General features: G+C 42.5%; 1 protein-coding gene across 2 annotated transcripts; it reads left to right on the top strand.

The window, feature by feature from the left end:
* The first annotated feature begins 4,226 nt into the window (after positions 1-4,226).
* On the top strand, positions 4,227-22,081 carry LOC133349231 (galactosylgalactosylxylosylprotein 3-beta-glucuronosyltransferase 2-like). Of its 2 annotated transcripts, XM_061562555.1 has the most exons (4): positions 4,227-5,436; positions 9,588-9,732; positions 11,565-11,713; positions 20,964-22,081. In XM_061562555.1, the coding sequence occupies exons 1-4, from the start codon at positions 4,906-4,908 to the stop codon at positions 21,048-21,050; spliced, it is 912 nt and encodes a 303-aa protein (XP_061418539.1). In that variant the 5' UTR covers positions 4,227-4,905; the 3' UTR covers positions 21,051-22,081. The 2 variants fall into 2 exon arrangements, with proteins under 2 accessions (XP_061418539.1, XP_061418540.1); XM_061562556.1 differs by lacking the exons at positions 11,565-11,713; positions 20,964-22,081 and adding an exon at positions 10,350-10,782.
* The last annotated feature ends 435 nt before the right edge of the window (positions 22,082-22,516 follow it).

The raw sequence follows: 22,516 nt of genomic DNA, 5'->3' as shown, positions 1-22,516 counted from the left end.
CCCTTTTACTGTGCATGTGTTTCTCCAACAACCTTGGTTCTTTTCTACGCGCAAACTCACCCACTGACCACAGAACATATACAGGATCCTTTTCAAACGAGTCACAAGACCTGGAGAGGCTATTATCTTTGGTAAAGACATTTTACTACACGCAATATCGGTGTGGCAAAGATGAATTATTACGGCTGGGGTGATGACAGCCTGTAAGCACTGCTCCACCACAACTTAACACTGCAAGGCGGCAATTACGTGCAATTGCCACAATAGTTTGCCACGAGTGCAAGCACAATCATTACACCTGTGTGCCCATACACAGTGGGCGCTAATGTTATGCCCCTCGCATCGCATGCCCCGTGGTACATTATGCGACAAACCTCGTCACACCACCCAGGGTGCTCTTGTTGCTTAGGTCACGTGGTTTGTGATTTTTACTGGAAAATATTCCGAGCCATGAGCTCTCTGACCCCCCCCCCACACCCCCTTATTTGGCTGTTTGTTCAATTTACCGTTTAACAATAACAATATACGGCTCAATATAGGAAATATAAGGTGGGGGGGGGGGCGTTACGTCAAGTCACATTCGTTAAGTGGTCGCCCAGTGTGAACCACCCACCCTGTAGGTAGACAGATCGCGATCGTGCGTTTCCAAAACGTGTTTCGTGTAATGGCTGCATTAGGTCTCCGAGCCGAGTGTCGTGTATTTGCACCAAATGCTAAGTGACCCGGCATTATGCTCTATATTAGAATAGACTAACAGAGAGCCGTGGGGTTTGGGGAGGTCGTTATGGGGAACACGATTACTGGCCAACCATGCAAATACTAACATCATAAAATAATGGCTCAACATGCGTGCCGCGCATTTAATTCAAACGATTATTCAAGTAGCACATATGTACTATGTATGTACTGTGTAATATAACATTGATAATTAAAGAAAAAGTCTTTAAAAAGTAATGTTTTCTTTTTTAATGAAGCTGATATTAAAATGCAGTAATATTGTACAATAATAGTATAGATCTGGTAAATCTGATCATGAACACATTATATTGGATACAATGTCAAACTAATTTCAATACTGGACAAAGTAAACTTTTAAGCTGTGGCATTATCAGTGCAGACAGTGGTAACGGACCGTTGTCATCATTAAAAAAGTGTACAATTGACTGTTATTTTAATATCAGCATGTAGCAAACACAACCTATAGCTGCATAACAATATATTTTGATGTAAAACAATATACATCTATCGCGCAACCTGTAAATTCACAACGTGAAATATTTACAGCTTTCAAAAAATTATATTCATCCAGATAGAACCTGGTGGAGTCTTTAGATTTATATTTCAGAAAGGAGATGTTGTTTGGATGTTGAGGCATCATTTTTGTTTCGCTTCACAAGGATACCAGAGTACCCAGAGAAACTGTCCGCCCGTGAGAGTAGAACTCTCGAACTCCGCACAGATAGATGATCAATCCTTCCTCGCGTGTTTACTGTGGCGCGGATGGTTGATGAGGTATGAGCAAGTAGGCTCTCAGCACTCTAGACCACAATCAGGATACGAGAGTTCATAGCTTGGACATGGAATAACTCGGTACATTACAACACAATTTAGATTCATGTAGCGTCTAAATAAATACAACCGCATCTCATCATCCTTTCTGGGTCACTAATACGAGCACCGCTTTTCTGAAATTTGTAAAATCATGGTGAAGACTACAAATATACACGTTTGCAAAAACGAATCCTACTCCCGATCGAGACAGCAATTTTTGTAAACTGTTTTTTTCTACTGGAAACCCATTTAGGATGCGGTGATGAGTTTAGATCAATATAGGCTATACATAATACATTTAATCCAGCTATCGTTATAGCCAGGATGCAATTGTAAAAACAATGCTTTAATATATAATCGGTATACGGAGCAAGCGGTAGCTGTTATAGAGAAACCATTATTTTTCCAAACGTCGGACTGGCAAGAATGCACCTGCTATCACGTATCTGGACCTTCCTTCATCCATTGTCCCGGTGCCACACTGCCATGAGCTTCCAGCACCCACTCCTCCGGAGAGAGAGCAGCCGTCTTTAGAAGAGAGCAGTAAGTCAGAGAGCGAGGAAGATGTTGTAGATCCAGATGACAAAATACCTCAACGACTTGATGAGAGATCTTGGTCTCACCAAGTCCAATGCAAAGCTTTCGCCGAAAAGGCTCAAGCAGTGGAACTTGTTGGATGAAAGTGTGCAAGTCGCAGATCAGAGGAAGCGTCGCCAACCTTTTTGCAGCTTCTTCACCCGTCAAGATTGGCTCTGCTTCTGCCACAATGTGACCAGTCTGTTCGAGGTAATCGGAATCGCCGGTAACCAGAATGAGTGGCACCTCTTCATTGACAGCTCATCCAGGAGCCTCAAAGCCGTGCTGCTCCATAATGGTAACAAGTACCCGTCTCTTCCCCTGGCTCACTCGGTGCACCTCAAAGAGGATTACAACAGCATCAAGACCTTGCTGGACGCCTTTAAGTGTGATCAGTCCGGCTGGGAGGTCATCGGAGACTTCAAAATGGTGGCATTCCTGATGGGTCTCCAAGGCGGTTTAACCAAGTTTCCCTGCTACCTTTGCCTTTGGGACAGCAGGGACACCAAGGCGCACTATCACAGGCAGGGACTGGCCACAGTGGACCGAGTTCTCTGTGGGGAGGAACAACGTCAAGTGGGAGCCACTGGTGGACCGCCGGAAGGTGCTGATGCCACCACTGCACATCAAATTGGGCTTTGTGAAAAAATTAATCAGAGCTGTAGATATGGAGTTGGCAGCCTTCAAGTGCCTTCAAAACGTATTCCCTAAGGTGTCTGAGGCAAAGGTCAAAGCCAGTGTCTTCGTCAGACCACAGATAAAGAAGATCCTGGAGTGTAATGAATTCCACAAGAAGCTCACTAGTAAGGAGAAAGCGGCTGGGAACAGCTTTGTCGCAGTGGTTTGTGGCTTCCTGGGCAATCACAAGGTCGAAAACTATGTGGAGCTGGTTGAGACTGGTGAAGAACTCCGGCACAATGGGCTGTAGGATGTCCCTCAAAGTCCATATCCTTGATGCTCATCTTGATAAATTCAAGGAGAACATGGGAGCGTACTCGGAGGAGCAAGGCGAGCGCTTCCACCAGGACATACTGGGCTGTGAACGCCACTACCAAGGACAGTATAACGAGAACATGATGGGAGACTACATTTGGGGGCTGATTCGTGAAAATGATTTACAGTATAATCGTAAATCTCGAAAAACTACTTTTCTTCTAAATCTTAAGTAGTAATTTTTGTATTACTTTAGGCAATGATTAATGTGTTGTTTTTTTCTGACTTTATGTGAACGAAAAGACACAAACTCGCCCGTTTTCTCATTGAAAATATGTATATTTCAAAATATAACTTTCCTGCTCATAAAAGCAAAGTTTGTGGGGAATAATAGCCATTTTTAAAAATACTTTTTAGGCATGAGAAATTACGAAATAATGCTTACTATCCAGGAACAAAAATTATGTTACAAAGTGTAATTGTAGAATGGCAGTTGAAGGATGGTAGTAGTAGGATGGCAGCCGTAGAATGATAGTGGAAGGACGGTAGTGATGGGATGGTAGTGGTAGGGTGGTAATGGTAGGATGGTGATCATATGGGTCGTCGTGGTAATATGGTAGTGGTAGGAATTATGGCGATGGGATGAGTGGTAAGATGATATTGGTAGGATGGCAGGAGTAGATTGGCAGTGGTAGGGTGGTCGTGATAGGATGACAGTAATCGGATGGTAACAGTAGAATGATAGTGATGGGATGGTAGTGATGGAATGATAGTTGTATTCGTGGTTGCGGTTGGATGTATAGCTATAGTAGAATGGCAGTGGTATAAGGATGGCAGCGCTGGAATGTCAGTGGTGGAATGGCAATGTTGGGGATGATCGTGAGAGAACGCTAGTTGTCAGGGGTGGCGAGCGTGCGTGCGTGCATTGCGAGCGAGCGAGGAGGTGGTGCTGGTGTTGGGGGGTGGTGCAATTTGTGGATGAGCTGCGTAGATGGAGCGGGTGCGAGGAGGCTGTTGCCCCTCCTGCCTGCGTCGCTCGTGGGCTCTGCGCGCCAGCTAGCGTCGGCAGCGGCGCGCATATCGGGGGGGGGGGGGGGGGTGCTCGGCCCCAGCACCGCCGCGCGTCTCGTGTATAAAAGGCGCTGCCACTCGTGCATTGTAAGGTCGTTCACGCACCCCGCGAGCTCGTACGAGCGGCGCTCCTCCCCTCCCCCACAACGCACGCACGGTGGAAGAGACGCGCGGAGATCTACGGCACCGAGTCGATCAGCGGGCGCAGTTTTTGTGTGTGTGGTTTGTTCGGCTGTTTTGTTATATTTTTTTTTGTTGAAGTGGGGTTGGGGATGCCAGCCTCTACCAGCGACAGAGGCACGTTTCAAGAGGAGATCAGCTTTTCGGTGGCTATTTGGGCTCTTGCTGCTACGGCTGCTGCTGCTGTTGCTGCACATCACATCAACAGTGCGACGGAACAAATCCAACATCAGCCGTGCGTGTGCACAGCTCTTCGGGATACGCGGCTGAACTGAGCGGTCGGAGGGAAATTGGGGGACGAGGCGTGGAGAAAAATTTTTTTGGGAGGGGGGGGGGATACCTTGTGGTTTTGTTTGCGCGGTTGTGTCTGTGTGTGCGTGTGTATATATGTACACACGCACACACACACACACAAACAAGACGATACTCTCGAGAAGACACCATCAGCCAGAAGCAGAGCTCCGTCTCCCAACAACCGCCGTGGAAGAAGAGCATGAAGGAGGCGCCTTTTACGCATGAGCGTCGCCACGCGCCTACGATGAGCAGCAGCGCGCACCGCCGCCAGCCGCCGCGCACCCAGCCGCCGTCGGGACGATGAAATCGTACGTCTACAGCCGCCTGCTGGTGGTCTTCCCCTGGGTCCTGGTCGTGATCCTGGTCAGCGACTTGGACTTGAGCAAGAGCCGGCTGCGCCACGGCTACTTCCACCACGCGCGGGGCCCCCCGAGGAACGAGTGTTGCAACGCCAGCAGCAGCAGCAGCAGACCGCTCGTCCCCGTGGTGTACTGCATCACCCCCACGTACAGCCGCGCCGTGCAGAAGGCCGAGCTCACGCGGCTGGCCAACACGTTCCGCCAGGTGCCGCGCTTCCACTGGCTCGTGGTGGAGGACTCTGGCCAGAAGACGGCCCTCGTGGGCGCCCTGCTGGCCGGCTGCGGCGTGGCGCACACGCACCTCAACGTGGCCACGCCGAGGAGGTTCAAGCGAGCGGGGCAGCCCAGGGCCACGGAGCAGCGCAACGAGGGCCTCAAGTGGCTGCGGAGGAACAGAGCCGCGTCCCGCGACCGGGGGGTCGTGTTCTTCGCGGACGACGACAACACCTACAGCCTGGAGCTCTTCCACGAGGCGAGAGCACTGACACACATACAACATGCAACATGCTACACACACAGTATAGAATAGGCGTGATGTATAGACTACCATGCATGTGCAGCGTGCAGATATTCGACATAACGGGCATGCGCCACTCACGCAATGCATCCACATACGCTACGTGACGTTGAGCGGTGGTGCAGCGGTTAGCGCACCGCACACTATGAATTTTGCTGTAGACCCTGGCTGACGGTCAATGCAGAGTGATTATCTAAACCGGTCTTCTGCACCCCCTTGACCAACCACCCCGCACTAACCTGCGTGGTGAAGTATGGTCAAAACAACTCCCACGATCGACAAGTTGGGGGATGTCCTTGATCTATCGATTAGCAAACAACTGTGCATTGTTATTGTAGTACTCCTGTAATTCATAACACACATGCCGTTTATGTCATGCGCCGCACACACGCACAGCCTGAGGCTCTTGCACGAGGCCATGGGACAGAAGAGAATGCACGTAACCCCTATAGACCTTACATACTGATACATACAGCTGGATCAGCGTATAGTCTGCAGCTAGAGCCACGCTAAGTTATCTAACAGACGTATTTACACACACACACTCTCTTACCGACATACATACTTCGCATGTTTATATGTATGTGTGAACTTCTTTCGCACCGTACGTAGCCAACCGTGCTAATAGGAGGTGCGGGGAAGGACAACAAACTAAACGCAATCAGGGGTTCTAAAAAAAAGAGTTTTCAATCTAGATTTAAAAGTGCATTTCTCCATTGGCTCCCTAATACACGCGTAAATCAATAGACATACCTATTATATGATATTTCACACAATAAAACCTGGGCTGAAAGTGGGGGGGCATCTATTGCATTGTCAGCCATGATCACTCCATGATTTATTTTATTTCTATTATTATTTCTATTATTTTTTTTTTCCTATGTGACTTTACCGGAAAAAAAAAACTATAAATCCTTGCAGTCACGAAAGCTTCATATCTAGAAATGATCACTCCACTGCTGGACGAAGACCACCTCTCCGAGATGTCGCCACATCTCTCTCGATCTTGCGAGGAAAATCTAACAACCGAGCAGGTTGAAGTCTTCTCGGACGCGTTCGGAGGCGTAGATACACGCGATGTGCACTTCGCACAAAGCGTCCAGGCTCAAGCAAGACTGCTCAAGTGTGCACAAAGACAAAGACCCCCCATCCCGAATAACCTTTAACGCAGACTGCTGGGTCAAGTGCTGTTCGTGAGTTCCAATTAAGACCGGCACGGCACACGAGGGGGTGGGTGTCCACCACCACGGCCGGTCGCCTTTGTCTCCCCAGTGCCTATGTCTATTACAAAGGCTTGTACCATTTCTAGCAATAAAGCAGGTGTTAAGATGTTAAAACACCAAAAAGAATCATTTTTCACTGGAACATTGTCTGCATTAATCACACGTTCTTGTGATGAACATGCAAACAAAAAAAACATGTTCTGATACAATATATGCATTGTCTTTTAAACTGTTTGGTCCACACCAGAGACAGCTTTCTTTTGAGCCTCGTCTCAAACAGTGTTAGACCAGAGGACGCCAAAAGGCGAACGGCACGATCAGGGCATTTATAGCTCGGGGTGAGCAGCTACATCATGCGACATTTGCCTATGTAAAGTCAGGCATTCGTTTAAGTATGACAAGAGGCAAAGACCTCCCGTATAGCCTTAACAGACTGCTGGGGCAAGTGCCGTTAGTGAACACTGATGAAGGCCGCCTTTGTCTCCCTCGTGGTGATGTTTTCACACCGCACCAGGTACTCATTTGAGGCTGAGTCGACCTAGGGGAGGCCCAGGGCCGGTTGGGATAATCGTCACTGGTGTTGGCCGTGAGCGGCAAATCAGACCCGGGTCATTTAAGTATGCACGCAGACTAATAAACAGACCCTGAACGACGCCAGCCAGCAGATCAGAGACACGAATATATACGCTTTCATTTCAACACAAACTGCACGCGGATAGCAGTCTCTAACAACGGAGCGTGTTTTACACGCACTATATATACACACAATGCATGTGAAAATCCACGATGTGTCCAATTTTAGTGTGAACGAATGTACTCATCGCATTGTCACTGAGTGTGAATGTGTTGCTTGCTGCATGCATACCACAACGTATCCACGCACGTTCACACTGCAATCCTCTCGAGAACTTAGTCATGCGCATTGTAATACTTACAGCTCAGTGTACAGACAAAGATCCCCCATATAGCTATTAACGTACTGTTAACGAACAACCCGTGAAGGCTGGCACGGCATACTACACACGACACCACGCCCAGCCGCCTTTGTCTTCCAATGCTGATGTTTACATCACCGCAACCTCATTTCAGGCTGAGTCGACCTTCGGGAAGACCAGGGCCCGTTCGAATTGTCACCACTGTTTATTGGTGGGGTTTGTAGCACAGTGCGCTCGCCACTGCGTCACCGCTCAGTGTATGGAGCAAGAGACACGCACATAAAAGAACATTCAAAACACAATCTGCAACAGCTTTTTTTTTACAATGTGCATCAAAAAAATGCAATGCTCATGTGGAGTGGAACATGCTGCAAATGTACGCTAATCTCACGGAGCATTTGAATTGCGCCTACATGCTTAATTTGGCCCATTCTGAAGCATCCCGGCAAGGTTGTTTATTACGCAATCGCGCCGTAGCCACGCTCATCGACTTTTTTTTTAAATGAACAACCGCTGTAGACAAAAAAAAAGAACCAATTTCTGCAACCGCGCTCTGAAACCAGCGAGGCTTAGCGGGCGGTATATCATCACAGGGTTACAACATCCGTACTATCTATTGCTCTTGATAGCTATATACTGTACCGCGAAGTCCACAGTTTTCATAGCATTAGCCATGGTATGGTCAGTCCACTGCTGGATGAATGACTTCCCAAGCCGCCGCCGCCACCACCACCACCACTCGTGATCCCGCGATGGAATAAACCATCCAAATCCTGCACATGAAATGAATTAATTCATCTCCTCAATGGGCGTCCTCTCTCTCGGACGCGTTGTTCTCTTCATTGGTTGAAACTCCGTAATTATTATTGACCATCGGTCACTATCCCTTCTCGCGACGAGTGCAGTTGCATAGCGTCAAATTTCATATCTTAAACAATGCGTTAATAAGACAGAAATTGCTCAAGAGCGTGACTTTGGTTATATCAGTCACATGCAGCTCTTCGCGGTTGATCAAGTAACATGTCACGCTTAGATTTATGTAAAGGTGCAACGCCGCAATTCCTTGCTCATGCCACTGTTGGCAAAAATATCTCCACTAGATGGAGCTCGGTGTATTTGGCCTACTCTTCCACGCTGTCGAGACGGCTTCGGAGTACACACATTTCAGACTTAATGTGGTGTCGCCATGTCTACTGCTGCTTGAACAGAGGCAGGGACATTTAGCGCACTTGCGAAACAACGATCTTTGGGTTCGGAAATCCAGAATGATATTACCCGATGGCAAAATCCCAGATAATATTTACCAACGTGTGAACTTACACTGGAGTGTAAGGCTGAATGGGAACGAGAGATCCACAATGGCCCAAAAGTTAGGAAAGGTAGGATTATTTAATTTAGTTTAACACTGCCATTAAAATGTTTAATCGATCATCCCTTAAGTTGAGTTGATATTTTATCTATGATTAATGACATCACAGTTTCTTCTCCCTGTGGGGTCACCTCGAAGCAGTTGTTTATAAAACTCGACCAAGAACTCTGAACGAATTGAGACAAAACGCAATTGATGGATGTTCAAGGATTACACCGGTAATCTTTAAAACAGTCCTAAATTCATTTCAAAACAGAACCCATGCGTGCATTCATGTCAATGGAAGTCAATTTCAATTATTTTCATATAAATGAAAACGTCCTATGTGATTTGTTAAAAGACATATAACAACCCAACATGTCCTAACTCCTGGGGCACCCTGTATAGAGTGAACTCTACACGGGAATATGATTTAGGACAGGATCAATGCTGCAGCCCCTCTCTCTGCCCACGAGCTGGGCACGACACTAGACGACAGTGCGTGAGCAGAAGGTGTGGCTCGTATCCGCTTTCTCCGCTGCTCCCGGTACTCAACTTGAGCCTCCTCCTCCGCCTCTTCGTCCTCTCTCTGTCCCGCAGATTCGCAGCGTCCACCAGGTGGGCGTGTGGCCAGTGGGGCTCGTGGGCGGACGACGCTACGAGCGGCCCCTGGTGGAGAGAGGCCGCGTCGTGGGGTGGTACACGGGCTGGCGGCCCGACCGGCCCTTCGCCACCGATATGGCAGGTTCGTCGAAGTTCGTGCTCATTCACTCGCTCGGGTTGCCTTAATGTGGAAACGTATGGGGGGGAGGGAGGGAGGAACGCTTGTCAGGCTGATGTTGTGCGTCAGTGCGCTGTCCATGGTTCTGAAACGCATCAGTGCATTTACATTATCCTAAGCGCGTCGTATAGAGCAACAACGTGATGTAAGGTAACACAGCTACATTCTCATATGAATTGTATAAAGCCGCAATGCGCTGTTCTTGATTTCCCATGGCCATTCCGCTCTTGATACCAGTAATTAACACTGAACCTTAATCATCTTAGAGGTGTGTCTTTAGTCGTTGAGACTGGCAAAATTGCAAAAGAATCCCAATACCAATAAAGGTGCCTTAGTCTATCTCTCTGCACGTTACTGCATGAATCTGTGTACATGTTTATGTGTCGTGCAGCATTGCTTTGTCTGCAGTGTTGAATAGCGACAAAGCAGCTATGCTTGGCTTAGGCCCGACCCTGCCCTCTTTATCCTTGCAAATATTGATCACTCATCAGCCAGCCCGTATCACCCTTGCATCCCTTGCCTTTTCCTTTCAACCTCAGGCCCCCCTTTCGTGCTCACCCCTTCTTGACCTTGTTTTTCAGCGGGAAAGGTGCATTTTTTTCATGGCGATGGCATCCTCAGTGCAACTGTAAAAATCACCAAGTATATTTGATCCTGGAATAAAGCATGTAAATGTAACAATCCTCTAGACACGTTCACATTCAGCGGGTTTGAACAGTTATGTTGACTAATGATATCAAATAGGATATTTATGTTCTTGCTCTGGCGCTTAGTTGAAGACGATGTAATGTAACGGACTGGTATTCTCCACAGCTGCTAATCCATTCGTTTATGTGCAGGAGCGAGTTAGATCGGGGCATTGCTTCTGAACCTCAATGAATAGTGACGGCATGGGGGTGCCTTTCATCCTGCAGAGGATAGACAATGGCTGATGATGATGATGATGGACATTGTTGTTTAATCCGAGCTGGGTTGAGGGATAACCAATGTTTACGTGCTAAACCCACAATGCCAATCCCGTCCGAGTTAACGAATACAATTCATTCATAATATAGGTTTTTGGGTCAGATTTAAAAAAAAAACCTTTATTATGAATATTATTTCGATTCAAAGCTTTCGTGACTGCAGGGATTCCTCTTCTTGGTTCTTTCGGTAAAGTCACGTAGAATGGAAATAAAAAATAATAAAAATAAAACATAATAAAATAATTCTCACGACGTATCGGCCACAACGCAAGCAGCCGTCCTCAGGTGAAGAACAGGTCTGTCGTGAAGATAGAGTCTGAATGACAACCCCAGGCCATTTCTCTTGTGCACGCTCTGTGATCCACGTGTTCCGATTTCTGTCCCTTTTTAAAAAGACGCTCCAAGCCTATCATGGTCCACATCTCATTCAGACGCTGTCTCCCCGACAGACCTGGTCTTCACCTGAGGACGGCTGCTTGCGTTGTGGTCGAAACGTCGTGAGAATTATTTTATAATGTTTTATTGTTATTATTTTATTATTTCCCTTCTACGTGACTTTACCGAAAGAACCAAGAAGACGTGTGTGACCGCTTCACGAAATTGCTCTCTCAGAATCTCGCCCCCTGCTGGTCAAGCTGCAGACAGAACTATTGCTGTAAACCTTGTTAACGTATTATCAACTTGTTAAAGATTGGACCTGAGGACACCACTGATGGTGATGTAACAACCACATTGAGATGTAGAGAAAGAATAATAATACTCATCATCACAATCATTACTATCATGGTCCACAGTCAAACATCCAACAAAGTGGTAGTCTTTGCCCACCAGGATTTGCAGTCAATCTGGAGGTCCTTCTCTTAAACCCGAAAGCCGTGTTCAAGAGGAGAGGCTCGCAGCCCGGCATGCAGGAGTCCGACTTCCTCAAGCAGATCACCACCATGGAGGAGCTGGAGCCCAAGGCAGATAACTGCACCAAGGTGAGACGCTCGCTACTTAAACAAAAAAAACATCTTTTCATGTAATTACATATCAAAAAAGCGTGAAAGATGCATGCTGAATATTCAGTAAATTTATGCAAAATTATTCATTTTTCGATTTAAAGCTTTCGTGACTGCAGGGATTCATTTTCTTGGTTCTTTCGGTAAAGTCACGTAGAAGGGACTACGTGACTTTACCGAAAGAAACAAGAAGAAAAATTATTCATGTTTACAATTACTTTTGAGCCACTATAATGTGTTTTTTTTGCATGGATATAATAATGAGTTATATTTTTTAGTGATACAATTTTGACGAATCAAGTTATACTTGCTAAATATATGGTAGTAGAAGTAAATTAGAAATATAATTGCTTTTTTAAATGATGATGATGATGATGAGAATGTTTCACTTTAAAAAATCACATACTAACACATTAAAAAACATTCCCCGAAATTATATTAACTCGCATACGCTGTCAATTTCATAAAAATATTGAGATAAAATTAAACAACATGCTATTATAAATTAAAATATGAAACAAGGGAAATAGAATCCTTACTGACACCATGGCAGTTTTTTTTCTTCTCAGAACATGGCTGCTGTTTGGCCATATTTAAAAACGGAAATATTGAATAAAAAGTGAGGCAATGTTCCATTGGAACCTCCTTTGCCAGTAGCAAATATGATAATTGTTTTTTTTACCCTTTTATCAGGCAACAAAACTGACACCTTTTTTACAAGGAGTCGTAGCTGGCTGATTGGTAGAAAACACAGTCATGAAGCAATATTTTTAAGACAAAAGCCAATATGCTAAGCTCTGCCGTTTATTTAGTTACAAATTGTACTCAAATAAAACAAAAATAAATTGTTAAAAAGCAACATAACAACCACTATGCGGTGTTAGGTCAGTGGATTTTTAATACAATCACGTGGCCCACTCAACAATGGGGCTGTGATCAATTTTTGAACCGGAATCGATTAATCGGATTAAGCATGCGTGGAATTGAGTGTGTGAGAAACGATTGCAGTCTCTGTAATCGATGTTAATTATGTGAAAATGTTACATTAAGGCTAATGAGAAGGAGAAAGACGCCAAAAAACGAACGAGTGAGACAGCAACAGTCGATATCTGGGCATTAATTTGTGATGTCGAACCTTGGCAATGGCATATTCATAGCTAGCTGATTGGTAGTCACATGTTCGCAGACATTGTAAGCATGAGCATAATTGCAATGCCTGCAAGCAAGGATAAGGTAAAGTACTGGTTGCTATTTTATATCGACTGTTTAATTATGGTTAACATTTAGTTTTTCTCTGCCACAATTGAATCACAATATTAATATTTAGACACGTAAAAAACAATTGGTTTTATTAAATCTTAGTTTATGTGTTATGGACAGATGGTGAATGTATTTTATAGTGCGTTATTATTAGTGTTTCCCTTAATGTAAAAATCAATGAATGTCAACCTTAAAAAACCAGTAGATTGGACGTAACCCAATGTAATAATTTTGTTACAATCTGATTTTCATTTTGATCGTATTCAATTGTAGAAATATTAAGCCGCTCTCTCAAATAAGTAGATGGGATTGGTCAGGGATTGTGCAGTTTCCAATTACAACCCACACTGATGATACACCCAGACAAACCACACGTTTTTCTTATTTTCGTTACATTAAAACTGTGTTGTTCACACAGAATTGACGACCTACATATATACAGAGAAATGAAATGCCCCAATCACAGAACAAGGACTCAATTATTACATTATTCACTGATTTAACAAATTCAAGACCGGTTGGGTTCTTACTGCAAATGTATTCATTGTCCACTGATATTATTGCAAAATCATAACCAAAAATGGAAAGGCCAACTAATCACGAGAAAGCCAGGTTTACCAGTGACCACACACACATATATATACTGTGAGATTATGGGAAATACAAATGAATATCAAATTCCATTATTAATGGCCTTAGTAGACAATTCAAGTCCATTTGTATTCGTGAAAACTGACAATCATCCAAGATATCACAAACCGAGGCCTCAAATAAAACATACTTTTGAACCATTTACAAAAATACAACAGCAACACTGGGATTTCATGAAAACACACGTACGTATTATAAGGGAGTAAGACAAGGAGATACACTTTTGCCAAATTTATCCATGGCGACATCAGAATGTGTGTCCTGAAAATTACATTGCAGTAATATTGGCATGAACATAATTGAATAAGATATGAGCCATTTCTGAGTGGATGATGAGTCATGAACGATGTGAAATTATAGAATAACGCTTTAAAGTGGGACTTGGAATGTATGTGAGCATTAAAGTACACATCCAATGTAGTTATAGAAAGTGGACTTGGATAAAACATTAAATCAAGAGGCTGACGAGGTCGGTTGGAAAACTGAACCTAGCAATGAACAGAAACATAGCAACGTGCCTGAACAATAACGTGTATGAATCAGTGTCGATTACCTGGATAGACATTGACAAAGAAAAAAGGAAATATTTCTAAAAAGTGCACCAAGAAGTATGGCCAGGTATGTATGTTGAACTTATTTCGCGCCATACGTCACCAACCATGCTAATCAGATGTGTCGGGGAAGGACAACAGAATAAACACAAAGAGCATTTCTAAATAAATTAGTTTTCGATTTAGATTGAAGAGTGCATAGCTCCAATATCTTCCTAAGCGGATCACATGAATTTGAGAATACGTGCGAGTTAGAGTCAAATTAGAGGCATTCAAATGACTGTTAAGAGAAGTAAGTTAGCGTGGGTAGAACATTGCTGCAAGAGGAAATCATCACCGGTGGTCAAGACTGATGATGGAGTGGCAGCTAAAGGAGTGAACACACCCAAGAGGATGTCGAATGAAGAGTGATGAATCAGATCCTGTTGCAGGGACTAGGTGTATTGTTGTATGGTAGTGAGGGATGGCCAATGGCTTTTGCCAAACTATCACAAAAAAATATTTTTCTGAAAAAAAAACGTACAAATAAATTAATCTAAAACATCTACAAAGGTCTGTGATTTATGTTTAATAAAAAAAATTACCAATAACATTTCCCTAAATTGTGTTTTTGCTATAAATAATTGTCTAGTTATCGTACGAACACTGTTTCAATATGTATATAAAATATTACTTGCTATCTACATGGTTGTGACAATCTCAGAAAAATGGCACCGTGGCCCATTAAAAGTGTCAACTAATGCAGTCCTTAGCGTCTCTTTCACGAACCCACATTGGCCAGTATGGTGTGGAGGAAGCCTTCAGATAGCTTCAGAATAACAAAGAAGTTATGTTATGATATAAAAGATATACTTATCGCCAAAAAAAATGTAATCTAATTTTGGTGATTAAATACTAACCTGTTTCATTGGCCACAAGCGACCTTATGACAAACGACCTAATTTTATGCTCATTATATTTAAGTGAATATTCACAATAAAGTAGTCTTTATGGTTAATATACCTATATTGAAAAAAAATACGTTAAAACCCAATAATGTTAAATCCTGCTATGTATTTTCACAAAAACAGCCACATTGTCCTCTATTTATATATATATATATATAAATAGGTCCTTTATGACATATGCAACATTATTAATGTTGCAAACTGATGTCACGTTTACTTAGAAAAAATGCATAATTCTTTTTTTTGTGTAACAGTCTTGTTTTTTTTTACAAATGCTGACAAAAAAATCCTCTCTTGCACTTTATTTTAAATAAAATAAAAAGTTTAAGAAAAATCGTTGGACCATTACATTATATACAGCTCTGTAATTGTTCTTTGCTAAAATGGCCTTAGCCCTTCATTGTTGTGATGACAATTGCTATATACGCTACATATCGTATCGTGACTAAATGAAAAAAATACGTGAAAAAATACACGCCCAACCCATGTACCTTTTTTGATTGGCAATGCAAAATAAATTCGTATTTATCTTTGGAAAAACAGACTGAAAATTGCCTGCTGTTTTCTTTGTATTATTAACTGAAAACTAAACCAATGCTGTGGTGCATGCTTAATATTATTGTGAATTAAATCAAATAATATTACCTAAAAACAACATGCTAGTAAAATAACAAACCAAACATGTTTCACTACATTCAAATAAAATAAGCTGGAAGCCATTTCAATTGACGATATTGACTCTTCAAAGAGAGTTGTGCCCAGATAGAGGCAAACACCAATGTCTCATGAAGCATACATTAGATGCACACGTGTACATCAATGGACACAAGTTTTATTGCTTGCATGCAAAATGGGACCTTTAATAACCTAAAAAAACTTTTTTTATCCTGCCTATTTAGCCCATTGATATTTGTATATTGTTAGATAAACTACATTACAAATGGTTTAGGGATTTTGTTAATCAACTTGTTAAACGCATGTGAAGTTGGACAAACAGATTGACGAATGGATGCATGGACATATTTACTAGCAATGGAAATAGCATGTTCGCTTCTGGAATATCATTTGAGTCAGGATACAGGCCTTAAATTCTGCCAGTAACAATTAGCCCACAAGGGCCTTAGGTTGATGGACTAAAATGTTGAAGTTTCATTTTATGGCATTCCTTTTCTGTTTGTTATTTAAATATATTACCCGCAATCCAATGTGACATCATATTATTACATTCTCACAGCATACTAATGTGAGTTTTTTTTTAAATGAATAACAATATGTAAAGTTACTGTATCTTAAATTGGCTCAATTTCAAATAAAACGTGAAAATTATCAGGGTCATATTTCACTGAAAACAACAAAGCAGCTGATCACGTATATTTGCTTAATTAAATATTACGTGTTAAGAATCTTTGTAACACTTTTTTTTTTACCCAACAAAAATAACATACTCGTGGTTTTCCTCCTCCAGAAAATGTATTTAAAAAATACTATTATTTGTCAACATGCATTTTCTTTCCCCACCCCCACCTCCCTAGAATGGTAAAATAATTAGGGCGTGATTCACTTCTCTGCCAATGCCAAAATGAGTTGTCATGGCTGCGCCCTTGCTCGCTGCTTCCAAGCACCACATTCAGATCCTCGTAATGGCCTAGTCCAGGGGTCGGCAACCAAAATAACAAGAAGAGCCATTTCTTTCCAATTCGGTACAAAATTCAGTATTTCAAGAGCCGCAATGCATCTATGTAATACGTACATATCGTCAAGAAGCAGCACGTAAAGAGCCGCATGCGGCTCCGGAGCCGTAGGTTGCCGACCCCTGGCCTAGTCGGTAACACCTTGCCCCCTTCCATGCTATGCCCACCACACAATCACTACGGTTGTGACGATTTCATTTTCCACAATACGATATAAAATTTCACAATATGACAATTACAGTACCATGATATCCGATTCCTATAACTTTGTATTAGTATTTAGCAGTTTTGTTGTATTGTTTTTTGTGTATTGCTGTCTTTCCATTACAAATAAAGATGACTCAAAGGTGTATTATGTTGAGTGAACTGCTTTTGCAACTTCGCAACCTATAATGCTTAATACGCACACGCTGTCACCGATGCGAGAAATAACTAATTAAATCAACTACTGCAATAGTCCAGGCTCACTGTAAGCTGTGATGCGGGAAAACAAGCATGTTTCGTGCATACATCTAATTGTTGTCTTTATTATTTGACATTTATTTTGCCAGAATAAAGGATATCGAAAAAACGGTCACGATAATTAGCAAAACGGACGATATGATTATCGTGGACCTTGTGCTGTATGGTCAATTGTAGTATTGCCTTACGGCGAAGACCCTCATAATAGAAACACAACGGATAGAGCCGACACATGCGCTGGCTGTCCGGGGGTGTTGGTGCGAAATACTACGCGCGTACAATGGAAATGATTTTCAAAAATGTTTAGCACCATTAGTCTGCGAGCCCAGACTGGATGTTTCACTTGTCAAAACCACCTCAAGTGGCATAACTTTAGCTATTCCAAATGCTCAATGCGGCCAATAACAGTGAATTATGTGATAACAATTTGAAGCGAATAGCCGTATAAATAGAATGGCGCTGGCTCACCTTTTACTACCTGAGGCAGCACCAATTTCCCCGCTCGCCCATGGATTACGAGGAAGGCACTGCTCTTGATCTCAAGCGTCGCTGCTGGTGGTACCATGGACAGCGCATCATTGCCACCTTGCAACGCCACAGTGAGCAGTTTGGTTCGTGATATGGAGACATCACATATCTATAAGGTCCACGATAATTATAATTTTGATTTAAAGCTTTCGTGACTGCAGGGATTCATGTTCTTGGTTCTTTCGGTAAAGTCACGTAGAAGGGAAATAATAAAATATAAATATTTTGTATTGTTTTATATTTACATTATTTTATTATTTCCCTTCTACGTGATAATTATAATGTTTTTGCAAAATTTCGTTATATTGTGTTTGTCATTGCTTGTTTATTTATTTATTTTATTCCCTAACCAAATAGTTCTGAAACGACAAAAGCACAATACTGAGACTTCTAAATATATAGCTTTTGCTAAATAATTGAGTGCTGAGAACAATGTATTCTGGATAAATTGACAGCTCAGTAGTTATAATTTTGTAGTTGGGTTGATTATTTAATCACTCCTTGTGTCACTAACAGCAAGTGCGTTAAAGGTTGCCAAGTGGCAGGCCTAAATTCAGACTGGAAGTACAACAAAGCAAAAAAACCAAGACTATAAAAATGCTAAATCCTATTACAAATGTATTGGAAAACTGATACCATGAAAATCCATCAATCCCTCATCACGTGAAAATTGTCATCATCTCGTGAAATATTACATCGCGGCGACCCTAGCGAGTACAACAACGGCATTCACTGGAAGGTGCATGGGGCCAGGGAGCACGGTGACCGCTGGACGAATGGGGGCTCAGAGGGTGACTGAGACAGAAGCGCGACGCTCATTGCGCGCGCCACACTACCTGCACCTTGCCGCCAACCCCTTGTGTAAAATTGCCACCAGCTCGGAGCTGCAATGGGAATCTGTTGGGCGCACAAACTCTTATCTGTACACCCACGCCCACTATCGCGGCCATCTTATTCGTATGGCTGATGTTGGTGTAGTGCAGGGGTCGAGAACCTTTTTGACTGGGAGAGCCATAAAAGCGAAATATTTCTAAATATATTTCATTGAGAGCCATATAGTATTTTTTAACGTATAATAAGTTAAATATGTCTTACTTTTAATGCGACTTCTGGTGCTGCATGGTTTTGCTGATGGCCTTGTAGTCTGGTTCATACGACGTGGTGAGGTTGAGCTTCATGCAGGCGTGACCCGTGAAATTTATCTTCAAAACTAATTTCTGTTTACTTTAAAATGACACGGTATTATTCAGCAAATATCACAAGTATTTTAAAATCAGTTCCAAACTGATTTTTTTATTTTTTATTATTATTTTTCAACTCAAAATTGTCTGGGAGCCATATGCCGTCACTGGAAGAGCCATATATGGCTCGCGAGCCATAGGTTCCCGACCGCTGATGTAGAGCAACAAGAATAATTTTGGAGTGAGTTGGTTGAGTCAAACAATTGCATCAGGAGTCGTAGAGTCTTATCGCTGTGATGCCTCATTCGCGTTTAAGATTCGGGCATTGGGTCGTTGTATGACTCATTGTCCGGTTTGGGTGATCACAGTCACATACCGGAGAATATTTCATGTCCTATATGGCTAATAACTGTCGGTCATGTGAGAATTAGAAGATTTGATTTTCATAGGAACGCAACAAAAAATGGCTATTGGCTACTAGTTCCTGTCATAATGGCCATAAGATTACTGGTGAGATGTGAATCATGTGCTTACTGTATATTAAAATACTTTTTTAACAATATATTCAGGAAAATGTATACCTTGAGAGAGACATCATTTACTTAATTTGTTTTGGTGAAAATTAAAATTGCGTTGAGATTAATTACAGTGCATATACTTAAGAGAATTTAAATAAGTATAACCCGTAAAAACTAAGTTTTTCACTATAAATCCTTTATATGCGTGGCGGCTAGAGTCCTCTCCTCCTCTGGCTTGAGATGGCTGCCACCTATGGGTCAGATGATTGTCTGCCAGTATTAAGCAATTGGTAATTAAATATTTAATTTGTTTTCCCTAAACAGTGTAAAATTTTAGAATTTTTTTTTCACGAACATTAATTGTCTCGCACAACGAGTCTGTGTGCAAAATGTCAGCTCGATTGGATCACGGGAAGTGGATTAAAAAACGACCTAAAGATTTGCACGGTCGTAAGCAAGCAAGCACGCAAGCATGCGAACTTAACTTAATATAAAGGATTTAAAAAGAGCTCTTCTTACATTGACATGCTAATCTCTCACAATACAATGGCCACCCCCCAACAGCTCCGTGGTACCTCTTCCACACTGGCATTAGCTGCCCCGCCCATCTCTAAACCATTTGTAAACAGCTCTTTGATTGGTGGAGACCTTCTGCATGTTACGGAGACCTCCCCTACATTAACATTAGCTGCCCCCACCCCATCTCTAAACCTTTATAAACAGCCTGCCTCGGCAGATTTCCCCCTCTTTTTAAATCCTTTATATTAAGTTCACTTGCCTGCGCGCTTACGACCGTGCAAATCTTTCGGTCGTTATTTAACTCACTTCCCGTGATCCAATCGAGCTGACATTTTGCACACAGACTCGTTATGCGTGACAATATATTTTCGTGAAAAAAAGATTTCCAAAATTTTCCACTTTTTAGGATTTTTTTCATATTTTATTTAAAATACCAATGTGATAAAAATGAAACTCTTACTCAAGAAAAACAGAAATGAATAAAATAAAAACCGATGCCCACGCATATAAAGGATTTATAGTGAAAAACTTTGTTTTTACGGGTTATTTTTTTCATCTGAAGACGATTGTTTGCGTTGCGATCGAAACGTCGTGATATTATTATTTTGATTATTTTTTTTATCTACGTGGCTTTACCAAAAGACACAAAGAATATACATACATGATAATTTTTGTCCAACTATTGCTCTTCTGTTCCCAACCTTAATGGTCAATATGCATGCTTAAAGCCAATAAAAAAAGTACATTTGTTTTCACATTCTGAACGTAAATGTTGCGGCTCTCAGGTATACGTAAGCTCATCTTTCCCCCCCCCCCCCCCTCAATCGACCAACTCGCTCCCTCACCACACTTACACGTTTGCATTGCCCGATTCATCTCGAATTGTGACTCCGTTTAACTCGAAGCGTTGCTCTTTTCCAGGTTCTCGTGTGGCACACGCGGACAGAGAAGGCAAACCTTATCAATGAATCGCGAGATAAACAGGAAAAGATTTATATCGAGGTGTGACGGAGGGCACCTCAGGCGAGCTGCCAACTCTTCCCCTTTGCCTTATGGACGACGTTTCACTTTTAAGAAGAAAAATAATGCTTATTGCACTGCTGGGACGACATAATAAAGCTGAAGCGCAATTCCCCCAATTCCCAAAACAACTGGAATGCCAACCCACTTGCCACACTTTCCCTCTCCCCACCTCGTATTGTTTCAAGCCCCTTCCCAGTTTTGTTTTGAGAAATCGCCGGGACTATTGTGAAAGCGACGCTTGACGACTTCATGCTGAAACACTGAATGGAAGAAAGAAAAATGAAAGAGGCAACAAATGCAAAGTAAACCTCACAAGGGATAAATGGATCACCTTTTCCCCTTCTCAATTCCCTTCAGGGCTATGTTAGAATGTGCACAATTCAGCCTAATTAAAATACGTTTGGAGTCCCATTATTCTCTACATATTAATGAAATCTGTCACTGGAGGATGAAATACGAGTGTCATTGATTGTCATTACATAATTGTACATACCGTATGTTGGTTCCTATGTGGCACAGTTTAGAGAGTTAATATTGCATGTAAGATGGAAAATGATCCTATTTATATGTAAATTTTGCACAGTTTACATTAGAACCCACGGCTAAAGGAAGTCTTTTGATACAACTGGTAGTCTGTGATAATGGATTGTTGTCATATATTGGCTTTCTGCTTCCTTTCCAGCTTTGAATTTTTTTAAATACATTACACAAATTGTAATTGCAAATGATTTTTATGGAAAGTTACAGGGTTGAGAAAGGAACGTGTGAAATGCATCTTCTGTGGCTTATAAACGTGTTTCGAATAGCTAATCTTACAAAGTCTTGTGATCTGCTCATGCAGCGGGGGGTGGAAAACAAAAAAAACGGCACGGGAAGAATGAATGAATGACTGGAGACCTTGTCAGCTCAACGTCACGCTCAGCGCACCCACCACAGCAATGCATCATTGCTACGATCCTTTTAAATAAAGACCACTGCTGAGACTACGATGGCGGACGCACAGCAGAACAAATGTCTTAATAGTGCGTGTGGCTTTTGGAGAAGTGTGAACAATGCAAGGTCTGAACCACAACTGTTAGTTGACCAGTGGCCTCCACTGCAAGGTCCATATGACTACATTAAAAGCGCTCTCCGTATTTTGCTGCCCGTCCTGCTCAAGTGTTGTGCCTCACCTTACTCCAACTCAAGCTGGCTTAAGGGGAAAGTTGCACGTCCAATTTCTGCGCAAACGCTTGCCCAGCCACTACCGTCAAACGCTTTTTTTTCTCCCACGGTGCCCTAGGAAGATTTTCCCTGCTGGTTTCAGTTTGAGGTTAATATTTTGATGGACATCTTGGCATTGAGCGGATTCATCCCCCGCGTGTCAGTATCACGTCGTTTTCAATGTCTCATTATTATTATTATTGACGGGACGCTGTCACGGTGCAATTGTTTGCACACTGGGCTTACAA

The sequence above is a fragment of the Lethenteron reissneri genome, chromosome 29, assembly GCF_015708825.2.
Source record: "Lethenteron reissneri isolate LAM-NWPU_2019-01 chromosome 29, ASM1570882v1, whole genome shotgun sequence".
In the NCBI taxonomy this organism is placed as follows: Eukaryota; Metazoa; Chordata; class Hyperoartia; order Petromyzontiformes; family Petromyzontidae; genus Lethenteron; species Lethenteron reissneri.
The sequence above is the reverse complement of the archived record's forward strand: the minus strand, read 5'-3'. Positions and strand labels throughout refer to the sequence as shown.

Coding starts and splice junctions, on each gene's coding strand:
- LOC133349231 (XM_061562555.1), top strand. CDS start 4,906: ATGAAATCGTACGTCTACAGCCGCCTGCTGGTGGTCTTCCCCTGGGTC. Junction 5,437..9,587: donor GCCTGGAGCTCTTCCACGAG/GCGAGAGCACTG, acceptor TCTGTCCCGCAG/ATTCGCAGCGTCCACCAGGT. Junction 11,714..20,963: donor AGGCAGATAACTGCACCAAG/GTGAGACGCTCG, acceptor GCTCTTTTCCAG/GTTCTCGTGTGGCACACGCG.